The 21,379-nt window shown below is 54.4% G+C and overlaps 1 protein-coding gene across 1 annotated transcript; it reads right to left on the reverse strand.

Annotated features, from left to right (window-relative positions):
* Positions 1-514: 514 nt before the first annotated feature.
* Positions 515-19,415, reverse strand: YWHAG (tyrosine 3-monooxygenase/tryptophan 5-monooxygenase activation protein gamma). The gene is made up of 2 exons (XM_062012199.1): positions 19,130-19,415; positions 515-1,270 (listed from the first exon to the last, which is right to left on the reverse strand). The coding sequence occupies exons 1-2, from the start codon at positions 19,214-19,216 to the stop codon at positions 614-616; spliced, it is 744 nt and encodes a 247-aa protein (XP_061868183.1). The 5' UTR covers positions 19,217-19,415; the 3' UTR covers positions 515-613.
* Between the last annotated feature and the right edge of the window lie 1,964 nt (positions 19,416-21,379).

Below are 21,379 nucleotides of genomic sequence, written 5' to 3' on the forward strand. Positions count from 1 at the left end.
GCCGGGCCCCGGCGGGCAGAGCGCTGCGGGCACACGGCACTTGGGCTGCAGGAGCACGCTCACGGAGCCTTGAACTGGAACCACACAACTCTCTGGGCTTTGCTTTGCTTTTTTTACACCTCCTCCTTTAGCTTTCCCTTTTGGCATCGCTTTCCTCATACAAAACCAGGGCCCGTTCCATCCAGGCAAATCCATCTTCAAACCCCTTTCTTTATTTCTAGCCATAAAGTTAAATTAAAGACAGCTCCACTTGGTATTAATAATCTACAGAACAGTCCATATGCCAGTGAGGCTGCTATCCCATCCCAGCACAGCCAGCCTGACTTCCACTAGTGGTGTTTTGGCAAAAATGTCAACGAGGCAATCAAAGACAGGTCATATGGGGGGGGGTTGGGGGGTGTTTTCTCCCTGGGAAGGTAACCCCTCCTCCTTTTTCCCCCTCCTCCCCCACCCTTGACTTTCCACCCCCTCCCTCTCCCCCTTTCCCCCCTCCCCCTCCCTCCCTCCCTCCCTCCCAAATTTCCAACTCGTGGGGAAAAAAATAAAGACTGCAGTGGTGAGCATCAGCGTGCGGCTGCCAGTCCACCTCGGGTGAGGACGGAGGGGTTTGGGCTTAGTTGTTGCCTTCGCCGCCGTCGTCGTCTTGCTGGTCGCTCGTCCAGAGCGTTAGGTTGTCGCGGAGGAGCTGCATGATGAGCGTTGAGTCCTTGTAGGAGTCCTCGTTGAGGGTGTCGAGCTCGGCGATGGCGTCGTCGAAGGCCGTCTTGGCCAGGTGACAAGCCTGCTCCGGAGCGTTCTGGATCTCGTAGTAGAAAACCGAGTAGTTAAGAGCCAAGCCGAGGCGGATGGGGTGGGTGGGCTGCATGTGTTCCTTGCTGATCTCATGAGCTTCGCTGTAAGCTTTCTCTGAAGACTCCACCACGGTCGCTCTCTTCTCCCCGGTGGCCACCTCGGCCAGGTAGCGGTAATAGTCCCCTTTCATCTTCAGGTAGAAGACTTTGCTCTCGTACTGCGTCTCGCTGCAGTTCTTGATCAGGTAGTTGTCCAGCAGGCTCAGCACGTCCTGGCACACGGCTTCCAGCTCCTTCTCGATCTTCTCACGGTAGGCTCGCACCATCTCGATCTTCTTCTCGTTCCCGTCGGCCGAGGTTTTCTGCTCGATGCTGCTGATGACCCGCCAAGAGGAGCGCCGCGCCCCCACCACGTTCTTGTAGGCCACGGACAACAGGTTCCTCTCTTCGTTGGACAGAGGCTCGTTCAGCTCCGTCACCTGCAGGGGGAGAGGGGACAGAGAACACACAGACACGCCTGGGTTACGCCCTGAAGCGCTCCCATGCTCCCCAGCACGCGCTCGGTGCCGCCTCACGCGCGTCGTCTCTAAGCCAGGGGCAGGAGAAGGCAGCCGGCTCCCAGAGGCTCCCTCTGCTCCCATCCCAGACTGAACCAGCTGGGAAATCACACCGTGGTCCAGTCCCTCAGCAAAAAGGGGCAGGTTGTGTTTTACTCCAGGTATCCTGCATCTCTTAAAAGAGCAGCATTTTGCAGAAGGAGAAGAACATGGAAGGAGAAGCTTCCAGCTGGGAGCTGGACACGGTGACCCAGGAGAGAGGAACAGTCAAAGCAAGAGGCTGGAGATGGTCTAAGGTTACAAGCTGGCTGTGTGGATTGACAATACCACAGCTACAGGCTGTCCTTTATCCATTGCCCAGAAGCACAGGGCACGCTTCTGAGATGCCTAAAGAATACGTGAGCTGTTCTAATTACAGCTGCCCAAGGCAGCTGCAGAGATAAGGACTGAAAAGCTCCTGGGTAAGAGAGTGTTCTGCCCATGGAGGGTTTTCTTCACTGAGGGTGTTGATGCAGAGTGTCACCTCCACCTGCCTCACACACTGCGGTGACAGGGGATGAAGGAGAGGATGGAGCGTAGAATGGTCTCACTGAGGGGCTGCCCAGGGCCACCCCAGGCTGTGCAGACACCAGGAAGCATCACAGTCACACAATCCCAGCATGGTGGGGGTGGGAAGGCACCTCCAGAGCTCCGCCAGCCTCTGCTACAGCAGCTTCCCCTGGCTCAGGGGGCACAGGAACGTGTCCAGGGGGGTTTGGGAACCTCCTGAGAAGAGCTTCCACACGCTCCCTGGGCAGCCTGGGCCAGGGCTTCCTCACCTCAGCACCAAAGGAGTTTCTTCTCCTATGCCAGTGGAACCTTTTCTGTTCCAGCTTTCTCTTTGTGTTCCAGTGGAAGTTTGTGTTCCAGCTGATGTCCATCACCCCTTGTCCTGGCACTGGGCACTACAGAAAAAAGCCTGGCCCCATCCTCTCAACACCCATCAGCATTAATGAGGTGTCCCTGAGCTCAGGCTCCTCCTCTCCAGGCTGAACAGCCCCAGGCCCTGCAGCCTTTCCCCCTCATGCACATGTTCCAGCCCTCTCAGCATCTTGGTAGCCTTTGGGGACAGTTCCTTTGGAGGGGAGCCCATGGAACACAAAGGAGCCTTTAGCTGCCAGGGCCATCACTGATCCCCCTCCCCTTTGCCCAACCCCATTCCTTATCTCATTCCAGCTCCTGCAGCCCCCTGAAGCCACCCAGGGAAGTGCTTCTTCGGCAGCTCATTGCTGTGCCCCACACCACAGGGCTCTGTGCCCTCAGAATGGCTGCAGCAGCTCAGGATGCCCCTCACAGCTCTCAGTTACAGCTGGCAAGTGGCACTCTGAGCCTGGCTACGGCCATTGTCCCCTTCCCTGCCACACACCCCACCCCAGGTAGGGCTGCCAGCAGAGCAGGAGCCTGGCAGCCTCCTCTCACAGTCCCTTCTCACCAGGATTAGGTAATGGTTTGGACATGAAAGGCTTCTGCAAATACTGAGTCATTCTCACAAGTGTTTCTAAGGACAAGGTTTGTTCTGAGCCCAGATAACCACATTTATGGGGGCAATCAGGAGGCTGAGGGCTTGCACAGAAGGTGTGGGATGGTCCAGCCCAGGACCTCAGTGGAGTGGTGTGGAATGACTCACACTTGCTCATACTATATCACACAATCATTTCTGTTGGAAAAGCCCTTGAAGCTGCTGCAGTTCCAGCCCTCCCCTCACCCTGCCCAGCCCAGCACTGACCCACAGCCCTCAGCACCTCAGCTCCATGGCTTTGGGATCCCTCCAGGGCTGGGCACTGCCCCAGCTCCCTGGGCAGCCTGGCACAGGGGTTCACACTCCTCTCAGGGAAACAGTTCTGCCTCAGCTCCAACCTCAGCCTCCCCTGGGGCAACCTGAGGCTATTTGCTCTTGTCCTGTCATTGATTACTGGGGAGAAGAGCCTGACCCCCAGCTCACTGCAGGCTCCTGTGAGAGAGTGTCAGGGAGTGCTCCTGTCTCCCCTCAGCCTCCTCTTCTCCAGGCTGAACACCCCCATCCCTGTGCTGCTCCACAAGATGCTCTGCAGCCTGGCAAACAGCCCATCTCACAACAGAAAGGGAGTCCCACGGTGCAAACCAGGCACAAGCTCCTTCTGCACTGAGAGTACGAGATGGCTGAGGGACCAGGGACGTGGCTGTCACCTCACAGACAGTCCCAGGTGACTGTACCACCAGCAGTTGCTACCCACACAGGGCAAGGTGCATGGGGCAGTGTGCCAAGGCAGCTCCCAGCTTTCACACCCCAAGGTAAATGGGTGTGTGATATCCAAGGCACCTGGAAGCTGCTGGTGCCAGCAGACTGACCCACGTCCCACCTTTCCCAGCCAGGCTCTGGGTTGCTGGGGAACCTCAGGGCCCTGGGCAGAGGCTCAGCCCTGCCACAGCTCAACTGCAGCGTGCTAAAAGAGCCCTGGCAAGGCATTTACATGCTGCTGCCAGCCCACCTCATGCTCTCAGTTCTGAGGTCTCCAGTTGTCTGTATTCTTACAGGACTCAACTTTGACATGATCCCATTCACCCTTCCCTCTGAGTGACACCTGCACAAACAGAAACTGAAGATACTGCAGGAGGTTAAAGTCATCTTTGAAAGCTGTGGGAGACAATGGTGTCCCTCTGCCCTGTTGCTTAGGGACTGTCTCTCCTTGGAGGTATCTGAGATGTGATCAGTACTCAGGGTGTTGTCCCATCTCAGCTGCTCTGCTTTGAGGAAGGGAACTGGGACTAGAAGCATCCAGAAACCACAGCCTGACTCACCCTCTTACCTCCCAGCTGTAAACAGAGCATCCAACATCTCCAGCCATACAAGAGACTCCCCAGCTCCAACAGTTTTCCATGCTGACACTGGTTATGAAGGTCAATAACCACACAAAGGCCCTGCTTCTAGTGAGACACTCTCAGCTGCAAGCATGGGCCAAGCAGCTGACTTTAAAGCTGCCCCAAAGCCAAGTCTGCAGATATTTATCACTGCAGAAAGGAGATTTCCCTCCTCTCACCACAAGAGTCTTACTGGAGGACAGATTTAATAAGGCTACAGGGAGTTCTGTAGGATTAGCTTTGCCATAAACATTCTGAATTTGAAGCTATTAAGGATTATGGAAGAAAGTTGCCTGTCAAAATCCTTTCAACAAACTGGCTGACAGATGGAAGACACACCTGTGGAGAAGGCAGATTCCTCCAGGGAGCTCAGAGGGAATTTATCAGAGCAGCAAGGGAGCCTCCTTAACCATGTAACTGCTGTGTAGCAGCACCCAGGCTCTCCACTGCAGAGGAATGGAACAGGGCCAGAGACAGGAGAGGGAAGATGCTCCAGTCCCACATGTATATCAGTTTGCAACTGAGTTGAGAGAGGAAGGAAAGCAAAACCATCTGGCACTTGCATTCCCTGCAGGAAGACCATGCAAGATGCCCAGGACACCAGGTTTAGCTGCTTTCATCAGAGGGTTCCTGGAAGGTGGAGGAGACACAGTCCAGGTTATGTTACCTTTAAGCACTGCCATCATCCCTGCCTTTTGTTCTGCCCAGACCCTGCTTGCCATGTCTCACAGCTACAACTAAGAGGCTGCTGCCTGTCCTCCCTGCTGAAGCCTGTCCTGGGGTCTTCTGCCATGACACACTCTGCACCAGGGCATCATCACCCTCTGGCCATTGTGCTGCTTTTGCCAACCACCTCCTGCAGGACACCCAAATAGAGTTCAACCAAGGCAGAGGCTAACCAGCAAGCTCCCATACACTCAACTGACAGCACTGCACTGAACACCTCTGGTGTGACAGCAACAAGGCAATATCCTGTGCCAGGCCTGGGTTAGATTGCAGCACCCACACTGCAAACCCTTTCAGAGAGTTTTGGCTGATGCTTGTTTCCAGCATCCAGAATAACATTACAGAGCCCTCCCCCTCCTGAACTCAGACCCTGGAGGGGGTCTCACATCTCTTGAGAAGGGCAGCACCCTCACACAGAGACCAACCCTCTGAGCATTAGGCCACCTGATGCCATTCTCAGCACTGTTACATGGAGTTGGAGGCTTCAAATAGTCAAAGAAAGTATCTCAGTTTGGCACTGAGAGGCCTCTGTCTGTCAGCTCAGTCATTCTGGAGTTTTACTTCCCTGGCTGACAGCAGAGAAAAGCAGAAGTTGCAGCACAAACCTCAGTGTCATGCCTTGGTTCACCCTTGTGCCCCTGCAGGTCAGAGAGGTGGAGGCAAGGGCAGGAGATGGATGTGACTGAAGAGGAGCTGAGCCTTGCATGTGGCATAAACAGCCAGGCACACAGAGCTGGTCTGCACACTCACACAGCTGGAAACCTGACAGATACCTTTCAGCTATTCTGGAAAAGAATAAGAAGAGCTTTTTCCCCTTCCTTTCTGCTTCTTCCTCCCAAAACAAGCCCAGCCCCAAAACTAGCTCTTTATTTATGCAGAGCAGCTGGAGACCTCAGCTATTTCCCCTGTGCCTGGTGATAGAACATGACTCTTGTGCCATGGGCTCTGCAGCTCTGCCTAAGGGCAAAAGCTGAGGAGAAGACACACAGGGAGTGCAGGTCTGCACTGGGCTTCCCACAGAGGACTGCACAGTGACAGGCTTTGGCTTGGAGGCACACTCCATCCCCAAGCTCGAGGGCACTGCCAATTGCAGCCTCACCACCACCTCCTGCAGCCTTTGAGGATGCAGCATCTGCATCTCCAAGACTCAAGTGCCCTAAAATCACAGAGACAGTCCAACAGTTCTCTTGGACAAAACCTCCTGGAGCTGTGGGGTTTCTACAGCTTGAGAGTCCAGAGGTTTGACCAACTCCAAGCCTGTAGCTTTGCAAAGCTCCTTGGGGAGAAGGTCCTTCTGCTTTCTCTCCTCTGGCTGTGAGCTCTGACTCAGCACTCTGCCCAAATCCTGGCAGGCTCCCAGCATGCCTGAGGATCATGTTGCAGCCCAGGGAAGGTTCAGCCTCACAGAGACACCAGGCAACACACAAAACTTTACCTGCCCCTGATGTCAAGGCCTGTGCTCTCCAAAAACCCAAGGGCTGGTCTTACTGCACTTTCTTTAATGGGCTCAAGTTGCCCCAGGGGAGGTTGAGGTTGGAGCTGAGGAAGAGCTTTTCCCCTGAGAGGGTTGTCAGCCCCTGTGCCAGGCTGCCCAGGGATTCCTCCCTGGAGAATACCATCAACATCTGCCACTTTAATCCAAAAGCTTCACACTTTTGCTTTTCTGATTACCTAGAAGAGACCCCGAGTCCCTGAAGACATTAGACACCTACAAAGGAGCCTAGACAGACATGTGAGAACCTCAAACTGTTCACTGAGAACAGCTTTTGAACATCATCAGAGCTCTTCTTCCACCAGGATATACAATAGCCATCTCCTCCTCAGCAGTGCTTTCTCCTGCACCATGTAATTCAGCACACTGTGTCTCAACAGAAACACTGGCCACTGCCTTGCTCTCCTGCAGCTTTGTTGGCACCACTGGGGTCTGGTCTGAAGATCCCTTTTTGTGCTTCACTTTTGAAAAAGGCCAATCTGCTCCTGAAACAACATTTTGGTCACAAGTCCCACCACTGCAATTCTTACTTGGTCTGAAGCCACCAGCACACAACCAACTGCAGGCTCAAGCAGCTGCTACACGTTCCTGACTAGAGGAACCTGCTGAGGTTCACCAAGGGCAAGTGCAGAGTCCTGCAGCTGGGGAGGAACAACCCCCTGCAGCAGCACAGGCTGGGTGCCACACGCCCTGCTCAGGAGCAGCTTGTGTGCTCAGTGAGCTGTCCCCTGACACCACAGCAGCAGTTGGAAAGATGCTTTCCTTTAGCACTGTCCCACCTCAGCACAAAGGAGGTGTTAAACTAGACCTCAATCTAAGATCTTCCCACATTTCACTTGTTTGGTTCTTTCCCCACCCCTGTCATACTTCCAAAGTGGAAGTCATGCCATAACTACTTCTCTCCCTGCTGTCCTCTCCTGTCCTAGCTCAGGATTTTCACTGCAAGTCAAAGCCCTCCCTCTCACCTCACACAAGACCAGAAAAGCACAAGCAGGCTGTGGGCAGAAGTTAGTTCCCCACTGCAGTCTCCTTTGACTGTTTCATTATGAATAGCCACATGCCAGTTCTCATTTTTAAGCTGGTGGGGATGGCTCTCACCACAGGACAGAGGCTGAAGACACAGGGGATGCTTCTGCCATTAACTCTTCAAATTGCTTCAGAGTGCACCAAGGACCAGCCCCTGCAATGTAAGACTGTTTATTGCTTGTAGCATATCTGGATCTCTGAGGCTACTTAAGCACTCCAGACACCCATTATGATTTCTGCTTGTTCCTACAGTCAATAGCAGCTTTCATCTCACTCTAGCCTTTATTATTTAAGGTGACTTTGAACCACCCAAGACAATGCCTTCAAATGGAAAAGCAGACCTGAAAACCAAGAGCTCATTTATTCCATTGGTCTCTGTAGCTTAACAGCTACTTAAGCCAAAGTGGGTATCATCACACTACACACAGGTTTCATCAGTCCTTGGAGCCTACAGATCTTCTCCAGTTTCAGCCTGGCTCTGATGGAGCTCAGCTAGAGAAAAAGCAAGTTTCAACTGCTTGGGTCATTCCTGCATGTTGAAGGGAGCCAAGGTGAGAAAACCAGTGACATGAGCAGAGCTCTGAGCTGTCCCCATGCTGCACTTGGTAGCAGCATTTCATGTCCCACCCCTTATCTGCAGGGCTGCAGTCCCAGCCTTGGGTCTAACGGCTCCAGTCTTTCCTGCTGCACAACACCTGGGTGCCATTGATTTGCTTCTCCTGCTTCTTCTGCAGCTTTGGAGATAAAGCAAACACAAGGCAACATCCTCTGGCCATCCAGGCACCCTGCCATGGCTGTTGGAGCTGACAGAGGGCAACCCAGACACCACAAGCAGCTGGAAGGGGCAGCCCCAGCTCCCCAGCACGAGCACCATGTGTGTGTGCTCTTCAAACCCATCACTGTAGAGCCACAAAGCATTTCTGAACGAGCATCACAGGGAGCTGCTTCTCTAACCAGCATCTGCTTTTTTGAGCCGTTAAGGAACCATGCCCAAACTCTTCTTGTCTTCCTTATGAACACCCTGATTCTTGTCAGCCTTTTAACAAACAACAGGCTGTGAAAGGAGATGAACACTGCTCACAGGACAACCTGTTTCACTGTCTTGCTGCCACAAGCTGCCTCCTACCTATTAAAAACCCTTGGGAAAAGGAATCTGTTGGTCTGGTGCCTTCCTGCCACCAGATGGAGAAAGCAGCAAGTGGAACCACATCAGCCCCAGGATTTAAGAGGAGTGTCACTCAGAGCTCTTCACACCTTCTCTCACAGATGGGAGAGCAACTACAGAGCAACAGAAGGGCTGCCAAGCTATTCCTTCCCCAAGGTATGGCAGGCTGGCAAGCATCATCTGCCCACTTGTCCACCTCTGCAAGCACCTTTGCAACCACCCAAGCTGACCATTCTGCTCCCTCACCCAGCAGCCTGGGGAGCTCCCCTGCCTCAGATTGTTCCATCTGTTCCCTGCCAACATGCCTCTTCTCCAAGCTTTGTGCAAAGTGAATGGAAGACCAGTGCCACTGCCACAGGAGCTCAGACGTGCTCCTGGAGGACACCAAAAGCTTTAGGAGCTCAGAGTGGATCCCTTTTGACAATTTAGTACTTTCTAGGGGCTCTTCTGGGCTGCATTAAACGTCTCCAGGTGCAAGCTGAAAAGCTCTCAAAAGCTCACTGCAGCTCTTTCCTCATTTCTGTACAAGATTTGATTGACTTCTTCTTCCATTCCAGCTTTATTCTTCTTCAGGAAAGTCCATCCACTCACAGGCTTTTAGGCTGAAGCAGCCATCCATGGCATGACCACTGGTCACTTCCAGAGTCTTAAGACTTGGTCAACACAGGGGAAGACTGACTTTTATTTCCTCCCTCCAATTTATGGCAAAACAAAGCCAGGCAAGACAGACTTGAAGGACTCTTGCACATAAGCATGGACATGCTAGATAAATGAATCAGGTTTCATGCAGGGAGGGTGTTTAGTGCTGCTAGGAGCATTAGCTGCTTAAAGACTTACCTCACAGCTCCCAAGAGTGCTAATCTGGCTCAGTGCTTTCCTGCTCACCCCCAGCACCACTGCCAGGCAGTAAGTACCCTACCACCAGATCATCAAATCCTCCCTGGAGCTCTGGGTGCCAGGCCAACATGAGATGCTTGTCCTTAATCAGAGGCTCAAAAAATGACAGCGTTAGGCCATACCCATGACCTCTATTCACTTGAACCATGTGTGGGGAGAGAGGAGAGCTGATGTGTCATAGGCAGGACACTGTGAGAAAGGTGGAGAGTGAGTTCTGGCTGCTCCCAGCTCTGTCAGAGCAGGGTGAACCAGGCAATCCTCAAGCACTTGCCTCTGCCATGCAGGAGGGAGCTGTGCATCGCTGCCATGGCAGTTGGCAAGCTGCTGCTCCAGCAGGATGAAATGGGAGAAGCTGCAACCATGCAAACAACTCCCTGCAGCTAGCAGGGAGCTTTTAACCTCTTTGTGTCATTAGCTCAATCACTCAGGGCAAGTCTGCTCCTTGCACATCAAGGCAAGGCTCTGGAAACGTAAGAAAAAGAAGACACCAAACCAAATCAACCCAAGACTTTTGCTTTAGGTCCTTTGGTCTGCAGAACCAGCAGTTCTTTGCAGTTCCCTGAAACCTGTTTTACCAGATTAAGCAAGTGACTTTCCAGCACACCCAGGTGGACTCCAGCATGCCAGTTCCACCACGGCTTTGATTTCCACACCAGTGAGTGTGATTATCCCTCCAGATGTCCTTTACCCTCCCGTTGCTTCAGGGATTTCAGGTTTGACCTTACACACCTTTAGCAAAGACAATTTTAGTTACTTTTGCAAATGAACTTGCAGAACAGAAAGCCAAGTTTTTTGCTCTGGCAGCTTTCTGGAGCACTGGAGCCACTTTTCAGTTACAAGGAAGGTCACTTTACTCATCTAGACCTGACTGTGGATCCAGCTACCCTCCCCTAGCTGCAGCTATCTGCTCCAAGCTCTCTTTTGAAGCCCAAGGGACTGCTACCACAGATTTGATCTCAGTTCATCACAGGTGACAGAACCCCTCAGGCACCACATGCAACAAGCCAAGCTCCCAGCTTCAAGGTAATGACATATCCATCCCAAGTAACAAAGCCCACCAGCATCAAGAGGCAAAGCTCCAATGCCTTCTTCAGCTGGGTGTAAATCAAAGGCTGTTAATCTTCCCCAAGTTCTGAAAAGGAAGCATTAGTGTTTTCCAAGTCCAGACCTACAGCAGTTCTGTTAGCACACAGCACAGCAACAGCTTCCCCAACTACTATTAATAAACTTCATCCTGCAGAACACACTGTCCAAACAAGGTGCCCATCAGCAGCCTCCTTAGCACTGAAGCTGCCATTTCTCCCCTGGTATTCTTCTAGAGCCTTGTTAAAACCATCCTAAGAGAGGAATCAGCAGCAGAATGACATGCCAAGTAGCTCTGCCTGGTACATAAACAAAGCCAACCCATCCAGTAAGATCAGAGGGAATTTGCAAACAATTAAGGAATGTTTTGTACTTGGAGTCCCTGCAGCCTTCAAACACCCAGAGACTGACTCAATTCTAACATCTCCTTTAGAGAACAAAAACATTAAGTACTTTAATCCCTAATCTGGGGATCACTTTAAGGGAATCTCATGGCACATGCTCTCTAGTTACTCCCCTACTGCTATTAACTAATGCTCTGCCCTTGGTCACTAGATCACTAGTTTTGAGCCAAAAACCAGGTTTAACGTCTGAGCACGTGCTGGGTCATTCCTGAGACGTGACTAAACCCCTGTTAGCACAGAAAAACCTGAGACTGGGGGGAAGTTTGTACTTAAATGGGCAGACAAAGGCTTTTGTTTCACCAGCTAAGCAAAGGCACAGCCTTTGAGAGACAGTCTCATCAGGGCTTCCTGCAGGCTGAGGAACTGCTGCCTCATCATTTCAGCTCCATTTTCCAGAAGTTACCATTTCTGAGTGTTTCCAGACCCCACCAAGCAAACCAGCACTGCAACCAGGGCAGGACTCCTGGGTGAACTTCCAGCCCTGTGCTGCTCCAGCCCCAGCAGCTCCCAGGGCTCTGGCCCATCAGAGAGGCTGGAGAGCAGCAGCTTGGGCTGGCTGTGCACTGGGAGAAGCCAGACAAAGCCATCCTGCTGCTGAGCTCCTCCCCGAGGCTTCCCACCCAGAGCCAACATCTTGACATCTGGAGTCTGGAGAGAGGAGTCAGGGCTCTTACTTAAAGAGCAAAATGAAAGCCCTTTTGTCACTCTTTTCCTTCATTTTAGGTTGGGAGGGGGGACTTTGCTCATTAGATCAAGCATCTAGGTAAATGACAAGACAAAGCTGGCTCTGACAGCGCTGGCCGTGCCTGACCAAGGACACAAACCCAGCTGGGTTGTGGGTCTGTATCCTTCCCCTCTCCTGCCTGCTCCAGACCAAGTGTAAATGTGTGAAGTCCCCCACAGCTGCTCAAAGCTTGCTGTGCTTTGGAGGAGGGGAGGTGGGAGGAGGCAGATGCAGGGAGGAGGAGGGACCTCAGCCATGCCAGTGCCATACCCTGTGCAGGAGAGCACTGCCACACTCCCTCATCTTGCAGGCTCCTCCACCACCCACGTGTAAACAGTGCAAGCTGTGGGCTGGGTTCCCACAAAGCCCCTCACAAAGCCATTTTGTCTCCATGGGGGAAGAAGAGCTCCCCCTCCATCTGCAAAGACCAAGAGCTGCTCTGGCAGGAGCACGGGCAGAGCCTGGCAGCCGTGGCAGAGCTTTTATCTAGCACCAGCACAAAACCAGCCATGGCTATTTACCTGAGCTGCAGCCTGAAGTCAAGCCAAAGGTTTCAGAGGTTGAAAGACAAAAAAACCACCATTATCTTCACCAACAGAGCAACAAATTCACAGCTACTTCCCCTTCGTTTTAGCATGTGCTGAAAGAGGTTTCCAAGTTCTGGCTTTCCAGGGTGACCATCGCTTGTAGAACCAAATCAAGTCAAGAGCTGCTACTGTTCTCATGCAATTTTTGCTTTCCAGACATCAAAATACTCATTTCCAGACTCAAAACCATTCCTTAGCTTTGGAAAAAAGCTATCTTGAGCAGAGCACTGAGGTGTAGAACACCACCTGCATCAGCTATCCAGGGACAAGCACAGCAGCGCTCCATCACAGCTTTGCCACAGGGAAGTGGATGATGCCTGTACCCTCTTCAAGATGGAGAAAAGCCTGGGAAGACAGGCAAATCCTGTTTCATGGTGCTTTGTCCCACAGTTATTCCAGCACACATGCATGTTTCACTGCCAGTCACAGCTCAGGAGGTAGAGCTGGGCATAAAAGCAGAAGGCAGTTTCAGATCTGCAGAGCCCTGAATGGCCCAGACACAGGGGAAAGGCTTCCTCGGGTCAGACCATAGGTGTTTTGCAACCCCCTCTTCCTCTGTACTTGCCTCTGAACAGGCTGGTGTCTGGCTGGGACACGCTGAGCAGCTAGCTCTAGTCTGAACTAGCCTAACAGTCAGTTTTGCTCTTCCCTGCCAGACTGGTATTGATCTCCCAACACATCCCTCACCTCTGCCAAGTGAGAGAAGCAGCACCAACAAGTCCAGCAGTGCCCTGCACCTGAGCTCAAAGCCACCTCCCAAGAGGCAGCTGCTTGGTGGCAGCTGGACATGCAAAAGCTCTAAACAGACACCCTTGCACACATCATTCTATGCAGTGGTTTGCACATGAGTTCAGTTGTGGAGTCTGTGCATTAGATCCTGCCACACGTGCCACTGTCCGTGGAGGTTGCTCCAGGTGTACAGCCATGGCTCCCACTCTCTTCTCCCAGCTCCTGCTCCACAGCTGCACCCTGAGATGTGTTTCCTCTTGACTCCTCAAGAGCCACAGCTAGCAGATCAATCCCTAGCCACAGGCACACATTGATCAAAATAGTAAAGGTGCCAAGCATGGCTCATCTTTTCTGAGGCCTTGTGCTGTGAAGATCTGCACCCTTGACGCCTCACCCTACCCAAAGCTGCAGTTGCACATCACCCAGGCAGACTGGCTGGCATGTGCTCACTCACGTTGTCTCACAGCACTTACTGAATCAATAAGAGCACACATTCTTTAGAGATTTGAGACAGAAGACTCCATCCAAGGTTAAGGGAGTGCTCCCTGCTATGATGATACCAGAGCCCGCTGACCACACAGGCCAATGAAGCTCTCAGCATGTGCATCTTGTCCTTGCAGAGTCCTTTCATCAGCACACAGCATAAACCCCACTCCAAATGGCACAAAGCATCCCTGCCCAGTGTTGCAGCAGGAGGCAGAAGAGCAGTTTGCTGGGACAGCTGGAGCCCACCATCTATGCACCATCCCACACACTGACGTCCTTCTCAGTCTCGCTGTGCTTCTTCCAAGCAAGTGACACTGCATATGGAGAGGTGCAGAGAAGCATCAGCCTCTGAAAATCTTTGCACTTATTAATGTGAAGGGGGTTTGGGTCACCTAACAGCCTGGGAACAAAAGTGGTCTAGCCCAGATCTCCCTATGGGCTACTGGAGACCATCAGGTTGTTCTTACTCCACCTTCCTGAATTTAAGCTCTGCAAGGCTGAGACTTCTTATTGCTGCCAAGGAAGCCAAACTGACCATGCTCCTGATGAGCACCAATGCTGCTGGCCCAGCACAAGACAGTCACTCAGTGGTAGGAAGCAGAGGGATAAGATGTGATTATCTGGAGAGCCTTCACTTGTCTTGCACCATCCAGCACACCCAGAAGAGAACCAGATGAAGAGGATGAGAAGGTGTGAAGAGGATGGCAAACACCACCATCCCAGTTCAGATCAGACAAGCCAAGGACAGAGCACATCTGCTCCAGAGGTACAGGACTTGTCAATGCAGGAAACACCTTCACAGCTGAAGTTCTGTGGTTACCTTTAAATTGCTGTTCCTGTAGCTTCTAGCAAACACAGGTTTGCATCACCACTGCCTCAAGAGTCTATTCCAGGGAGCAACTCTGTGATCAGATGGTGAACAAAGCTTGGACAGACAGAGCTTGCTCATACATATTAAGCTTTTTTTCCTCCCCCCTGGAACATCAAATAAGAAACAGAGACTCTCCTGTGAGCCAGTCATCTTCAACTAGAGCAAAGAAAAAACCAAGAGGGAACCCAGTCAGCTCCCACCAACCTTTTTGCTCTTTCAGAGCTAGTCACCATCCAACAGATGCACTGGCTAAGCCTGAAACATCCAGGGCTTTTGGAGCCCCCTTCCCCAGGAGCTTTACTGTTTCCATGCACAGGATGCAACAGCTCTATTCTCCATCACAGTCTCAGTATCACACTCATTTCAGTTCAAAAAGAACTATTTCCTAATCAAATCCACACCTGGCTGTTACACTTGGCCAACAGAGAGAAGCCCAGCATGGTCTCTCGGGTCCTCTTCCCAAATCTCATAGATACAGACTTACCAGGAGCTCAAAGGGGGATGGTCAAAGAGCTGCTGCAGATTCACCAATTGCTGTAGCCAATGTGTACAGTGCCTGCTGTACTCATACCTGTCCCCAGCTTAAGTGCAGGTGTGTGGCTCAGCCTCCTGCTACAAGGTCCTGAGGCCACTTCACACTGAGCCAACTCACACCATGAAGTGCTCAGAGGTGGGAAGCACAGCAGGATGGCAGCTCCTGACAGCAGCCATCCTGCCCCAACCCCACAGACCTCCAGGAAGGAAGCCCTGTGAGTCACACTGTCTCACTCCCCCCACCACTCAGGTCTGAGCAAACCCTCACTGCTAAAGGGTAAGAGGACTGCTCCTCTGTAGGTAGGAGGAGGAAGGGAAGCACACAGCCACACAGCCCCATGCTGCAGGGCCCCAGGAGGCACCATGAGGCTGAGCAGCGTTCGAGACGCCTGCACGAGGGGCAGCAGCAAGAGCATCGATGCAGTTATCATCTGCCAACAGACTCTGCACCTCAGCACTGGAAATGGTTTCTCCAAAGCCTTCCCCAGGCCCCCCTGGGAAGTGCTACTACAGCAGCTCACACTCCTTGCTCCCTTCCTACCACCACAGATGGCCTGCCCAGCACTCCTCCTGGAGCAGCCTTTCCACCTCACCCTTTTGTCTCATCTCCTCTGCGAAGCAGAAAGCAGCCAGTCATCCCTGCTCCACTCCCCTGGGACTCCAGATAGGAGGGATTTGTGTTCCTCCTCCTCTCTGCAAGGGCCAGCTCCGTATCTGCACGAAGCCCTGCTGTCTGCCCTGCCCTGCTCACTGGATGTGGAGGGTGATATCCTGCCAGGCTGCTGAGCAGAAGCCCACATGGGCCATGCCAGGGCAGGCCTGTGCTTTCCCACGCTCTCCTCCTCCACCCACAACGGCCATTTACCGCACCAACAGGCAGTTGTGCCTAAAGCTTGGACAGCAGCCATTTGGCTTTCCAGCCTCTCCAGTGTTCACCCTTCCACACCCACCACCACCACACCACAGGGTCCTCACAGCACAGCCACGGCCCCACCGCAGAGGCTGGGTCCTCACAGTCAACCAGGCTGGTGTTCCCTGAGGACTCTGCCATCCAGCCCGTGCCTCAAGGTGATAATCCTCCCCCCAGCCTTTTTAGGTGACTTGTCAATGGAAAGGTCACTGAAATCACCCTGCCCCTTGAGCTGAGCATCCCTCCCCACCTGCAAGGTGTGCGGGGAGGCACGTGCTCTGCGCCCCAGGCAGCGCCCGCCGGGGGCTTGGCAGGGCTCCACCTCCAAAAAGCCTCCAGCAGCAGCTCTAATGGATATTGATCCCCAGCCCTGGCTTGGGCAGTGAACTCTTTGTGGAGCTGACCCAGACAAAAAGGCAGCTCGCTGCAACTGCAGGCACCATGGGCAGCGGGACCCCTGGGAGCTCGGAAGGAAACCAGCTTGGGCACAGCGTGGGTTGGGGTGGCAAACACGAGCCCAACGCCTGCCCACTGCCCTGGGGACCAGCAGGGAGCTTTCCTGCCCCCCAACACCTGCCTGTACCCCCAGGCAGCACTGAGGTGACAAGGGACAATGAGCAAGGTCACACAGCTGTATGCTGGACCAACGGGCCTGGCTCCACACGTTCCCTGTGCACAGCATCACCTTCTGCTCCCTCTGGCAGGATGTGTGCTACCCACACTGCCCAGCAAACCCCTTCCCTGTGGGGGCTGGAGCAGCAGCCCTGGTCCCACAGCAGCAGTGCTGTGCACACATCAACCAGGGCCACTGGCACTAAGGAAGGAGCTAGAACCTATTATGTATGTAATATCACTGGGAAGGAACTATTGTGCTCCAGTGTGGCAAGCAGCACTGGGTGAATCAGCAAACAGCAAGAGCCCCAGCACACCATTTCCATTTTAAAGCATGAAAAGAGCCATTTGGCACAGGCAGGGCTGAGGTTTGCCAGGCAACACACCCAGCTGCCACGGCACCACCCGTGAGGCAAACACCGAGATGCACAGCAAAATGAACCTCTTTTGTGCACATCATCCTCGTGGCAGGCTTGGAGGAGAAGCTGCCTGGCATTTCTCAGCTGAGCCTTAAGGAAGAAAGGGGGTGGTTAGATTTAGAGGGCAGGGGACAAACCGGCACCGACCACGGGAATGCTTCTGCATCACCTTCGGCAGGCTGCAGCCCGCATGCTCTCTGCTACCACCTGGGTGCATTGCAGCTTGGACCGTGGCATATGACATCACTAGGCGTTGCTACGGAAATGAGTGCGAGGTCATCAGCCTCCCTCCTCCCTCCCCGCACACCCGGAGCTGGGGGATGGGTGACAGGGATAACCGAGCAGTGACATGCCCATCACAGCCAGACCCAGAGTGCCGGGAGTTCAGGCAGCGGCGTGCCCGAAACCATAGAACAAAGCTCTGCCTTTTGTTTGCCCTCCCGGGAGGCGTCAGAGCTCCCGCTGTGAATCATTTTCTTACAGCCAAACCACACGGCAACTGATAAGCGGCGTTAGCCCGGGTTACTGTTTCACCAGGGCCGGTGAGGACTAAAAGGAAGAAAGAAAACCCCTCCAAAAAGAACCCCCCACAGAACACTCGATTTAACCTCTAACAACACCTTCAGTTTCAACAGCCAGCCTGGGGAGGACAGTGCAAACACGGCTGTGGCTCCCAGGCACATCTATCCCTCTTGGCTTTGTCAGAGAGGCTGTATTATCCGTAGGAAATGAGCTGGAGGATCTGCTCACACAGCAGGGCTTTGCCTTAAAATGAATGGATGCCGTTATGGGCAAAGGGTATAAAAGCCACGGCGGAGCAGAGGAACAGCCCAGCTGCTTTAATGGGATAATATCTTGTTCCCATTCTCCATGTTGCCTTTCTTGCTCAGACATCTCCTCCCTTTCCCCCCGTTCCTCGGGCTGTGACAGTTTTGTCTGGTTGATAAATGCAAGGTTATTGACAAAATGGTGCAATATGGGCAAACAGAGCTGCACCCACGGCAGACTGCGACATTCCCAGATCAGCATTCACTTCTCATCAGCCAGGGAGGACACCCCAGCTCCTCGCAAAGGTTCAGACCTGACTAAGAAGACAAACATAAAGAACAGTTTTCCCCTTTAAAGCACCCCCTCCCTCCCTCCACCCAGTCTAGCCTCTCTGCAATATGACAAATGCAGAATCTTCTGGAATGACTTGATCCTGCCTCCCACGATTGCTTTGTTTGCAAGATCAGATCAGAGATATGGCTTTTTTTCCCTTCTTATATTGTCAAAATGTCAGTATTGAAGGGGAGCGTTGGGTGTCACAAATCAGATCAGCTTGCTATATGCAGAGTCTTTATTTTAAGAGCGTGAAATGAATACAACATGACTCAATTCATAAATCTCCAACCAAGTGCAGTAAAAATAAGAGCTTTGGCAGCCAAAGGGCTCCCAATCTTTGGGGTCACGAGCACACACCAGCCTCACCGACCACACGCAGGGAGGGATGCACGGGAGCCCCGGGGGGGGGCATTTTGGCAGCGAGGAGAGGGGTGCAGGCACCCACCTTCCTTCCCCCCACAGAGCTCCCTGCAGCCTCACCCCACGGGGCACCCCCCAAACCGATGTGACCCCCTTCCAGAGAGCACTGCACACCACAGCTCTGTGCCCCACGCTGAGGCAGGGTGGGGAGGGATGCGAGGGGCAGGCGGGGGGGGCCTGGTGTGGGGGCAGAGAAGGGACAGGGCAGGGTGGGGAGATAAGGCGTGGGGCTGAGCAGGGAGGTGTAGGGCTGAGGGATGTGTGGGGCAGAGCGGGGGGCAGCAAGACAGGGGAGAGGGAAGCGTGGGGGGGAGCGGAGAGGGATGCGTGGGTCTGGGTGGGGGCTCCAAAGCGGGATGCGTGGCGAGGTTCAAGGGCAGCAGATGGGGGTCGGGAGAGAACGGGTCACCTCGGCAAGGAAAGGCAAAGACAGTGGGATCCAGGGAGAGGCGCGGTGGGCAGCGCAAGGACCAGAGCAGCACGGCAAGAACGGTGACAAGGTGACAAGCACGAGGGGCCGCATCCTGACACCCCAGAGCCGCGGCCCACACTCCCCCAAGCCCAGCCCAAGCCCAGCCTAACCCCGCACAGACCGAGATAAGGCAGCGCGGGATGGGCGAGGGAAGCGCGGCCCCGCACCCCCCGGGCCCGATGGGGCGCGTGTATGTGTGTGTGTGAGGCGACGGGGGAACGACGGACACGGGACAGGACTCACGTTCTTCATGGCGGCCGCCATGTCGTCGTATCGCTCGGCTTGCTCGGCCAGCCGGGCCTTCTGCACCAGCTGCTCGCGGTCCACCATCTTCGCCGGGGCTGGAGGGGGGAGGGAGGGGAAGGGTAGAGGAGGCTGTGGGAAGGGTGACGGCGGGAGGAAGAGGAAGGAGGACGGAACGGAGCGGGCGGGCGGCTCCGGGCGCTGCTGCTGCTGCTGAGGCGACGGCGGCGGCTGCACCCGGTGCTGTGCGCGCGCCGCGGGGCCACCACAACCCCCCTGCGCCCGCCACGCCCCGCCCCGCCCCTCACACCCGCGCCCCCCCTTTCCCCGCGCGGGGCACGACGGGAGATGGAGTCCTCGGGGGGGTGCGGGGGGAACCCCCGCACCCCCCCGAGGACTCCATCTCCCGTCGTGCCCCGCGCGGTACAAGCACAGTGCCCCCCCCCATCCCGGCTCCGCCTTCCCGCCCTCAGCGGCCGCGCTGTGCCCCGGCGGGGTCCCGGGTGCTGATTCACCGGGAGCGGCCCGATGTGCTCCTGGGGCTCGCTACCAGCACCCGTGTGGGACCTGAGGACATGATACAGCCCGGTTGTGCGTGTGGCAAGGGCATGCTGGGCTGGGCTCGCTCCCACAGCAAACCCACACGTGGTCTGGTCCCACTCACAGCCCAGGAACAGCCGTGGTTAAAGCACAGGCACAGATCAGACCCACTCACAGAGCAGACCCACTCAGATCAGACCCACATATGACCTGGTCCCACTCACGGCCCAGGCACAGCTGTGGTTAAAGCACAGGCACAGATCAGACCCACTCAGAGACCAGATCCACATGTGGCTTGATCCCACTCAGCCCAGTCACACCCGTGGTTAAAGCCCACTCACAGCCCAGACCCACTCACAGATCAGATCCACATGGGGCTTGGTCCCACTCAGCCCGGTCACACCAGTGGTTAAAGCCCACTCACAGCCCAGACCCAGTCACAGATCAGATCCACATGGGGCTTGGTCCCACAGCCCAGGCACAGCTGTGGTTAAAGCCCACTCACAGTCTGGACCCACTCACAGATCAGATGCACATGGGGCTTGGTCCCACTCACACCCAGACCCACCCACAGACCAGATCCACACGTGGTCTGGTCCCACTCACAGCCCAGTCACAGCCGTGGTTAAAGCCCAGGCACAGATCAGACCCACTCACAGATCAGACCCACATATGACCTGGTCCCACTCAACCCAGGCACAGCTGTGGTTAAAGCCCACTCACAGCCCAGACCCACTCACAGTCTGGACCCACTCACAGATCAGATCCACACCTGGTCTGGTCCCACAGCCCAGGCACACCCGTGGTTAAAGCCCAGTCACAGTCTGGACCCACTCACAGATCAGATCCACATATGACCTGGTCCCACTCAACCCAGGCACACCAGTGGTTAAAGCCCACTCACAGTCTGGACTCACTCACAGCCCAGACCCACTCACAAACCAGATCCACATATGACCTGGTTTCACTCAACATCTTGGTCCCTCTCACAGCCCAGTCACACCAGTGGTTAAAGCCCACTCACAGCCCAGACCCACTCACAGATCAGATCCACGTGGGGCTTGGTCCCACTCAACCCAGTCACACCTGTGGTTAAGGCCCAGTCACAGCCCAGACCCACTCACAGACCAGATCCACTCACAGATCAGACCCACATATAACCTGGTCCCACTCACAGCCCAGTCACACCCATGGTTAAAGCCCACTCACAGTCTGGACCCACTCACAAACCAGATCCACATGGGGCTTGGTCCCACTCACAGCCCAGGCACAGCCGTAGTTAAAGCCCAGGCACAGCCCAGACCCACTCACAGACCAGATCCACTCACAGAACAGATCCACATGGGGCTTGGTCCCATTCACAGCCCAGGCACAGCCATGGTTAAACCCCAGGCACAGCCCAGACCCACTCACAGACCAGACCCACATATGACCTGGTCCCACTCACAGCCCAGTTACATCCATGGTTAAAGCCCACTCACAGCCCAGACCCACTCACAAACCAGATCCACACGTGGTCTGGTCCCACTCAACCCAATCACACCTGTGGTTAAAGCCCACTCACAGCCCAGACCCACTCATAGACCAGACCCACATATGACCTGGTCCCACTCAACATCCTGGTCCCTCTCACAGCCCAGGCACACCAGTGGTTAAAGTCCAGTCACAGCCCAGACCCACTCACAGCCCAGATCCACGTGTGGCCTCATC

Source organism: Colius striatus, chromosome 20 (genome assembly GCF_028858725.1).
Source record: "Colius striatus isolate bColStr4 chromosome 20, bColStr4.1.hap1, whole genome shotgun sequence".
In the NCBI taxonomy this organism is placed as follows: domain Eukaryota; kingdom Metazoa; phylum Chordata; class Aves; order Coliiformes; family Coliidae; genus Colius; species Colius striatus.

Coding starts and splice junctions, on each gene's coding strand:
- YWHAG (XM_062012199.1), bottom strand. CDS start 19,216: ATGGTGGACCGCGAGCAGCTGGTGCAGAAGGCCCGGCTGGCCGAGCAA. Junction 1,271..19,129: donor TGGCGGCCGCCATGAAGAAC/GTGAGTCCTGTC, acceptor CTCCCCCTGCAG/GTGACGGAGCTGAACGAGCC.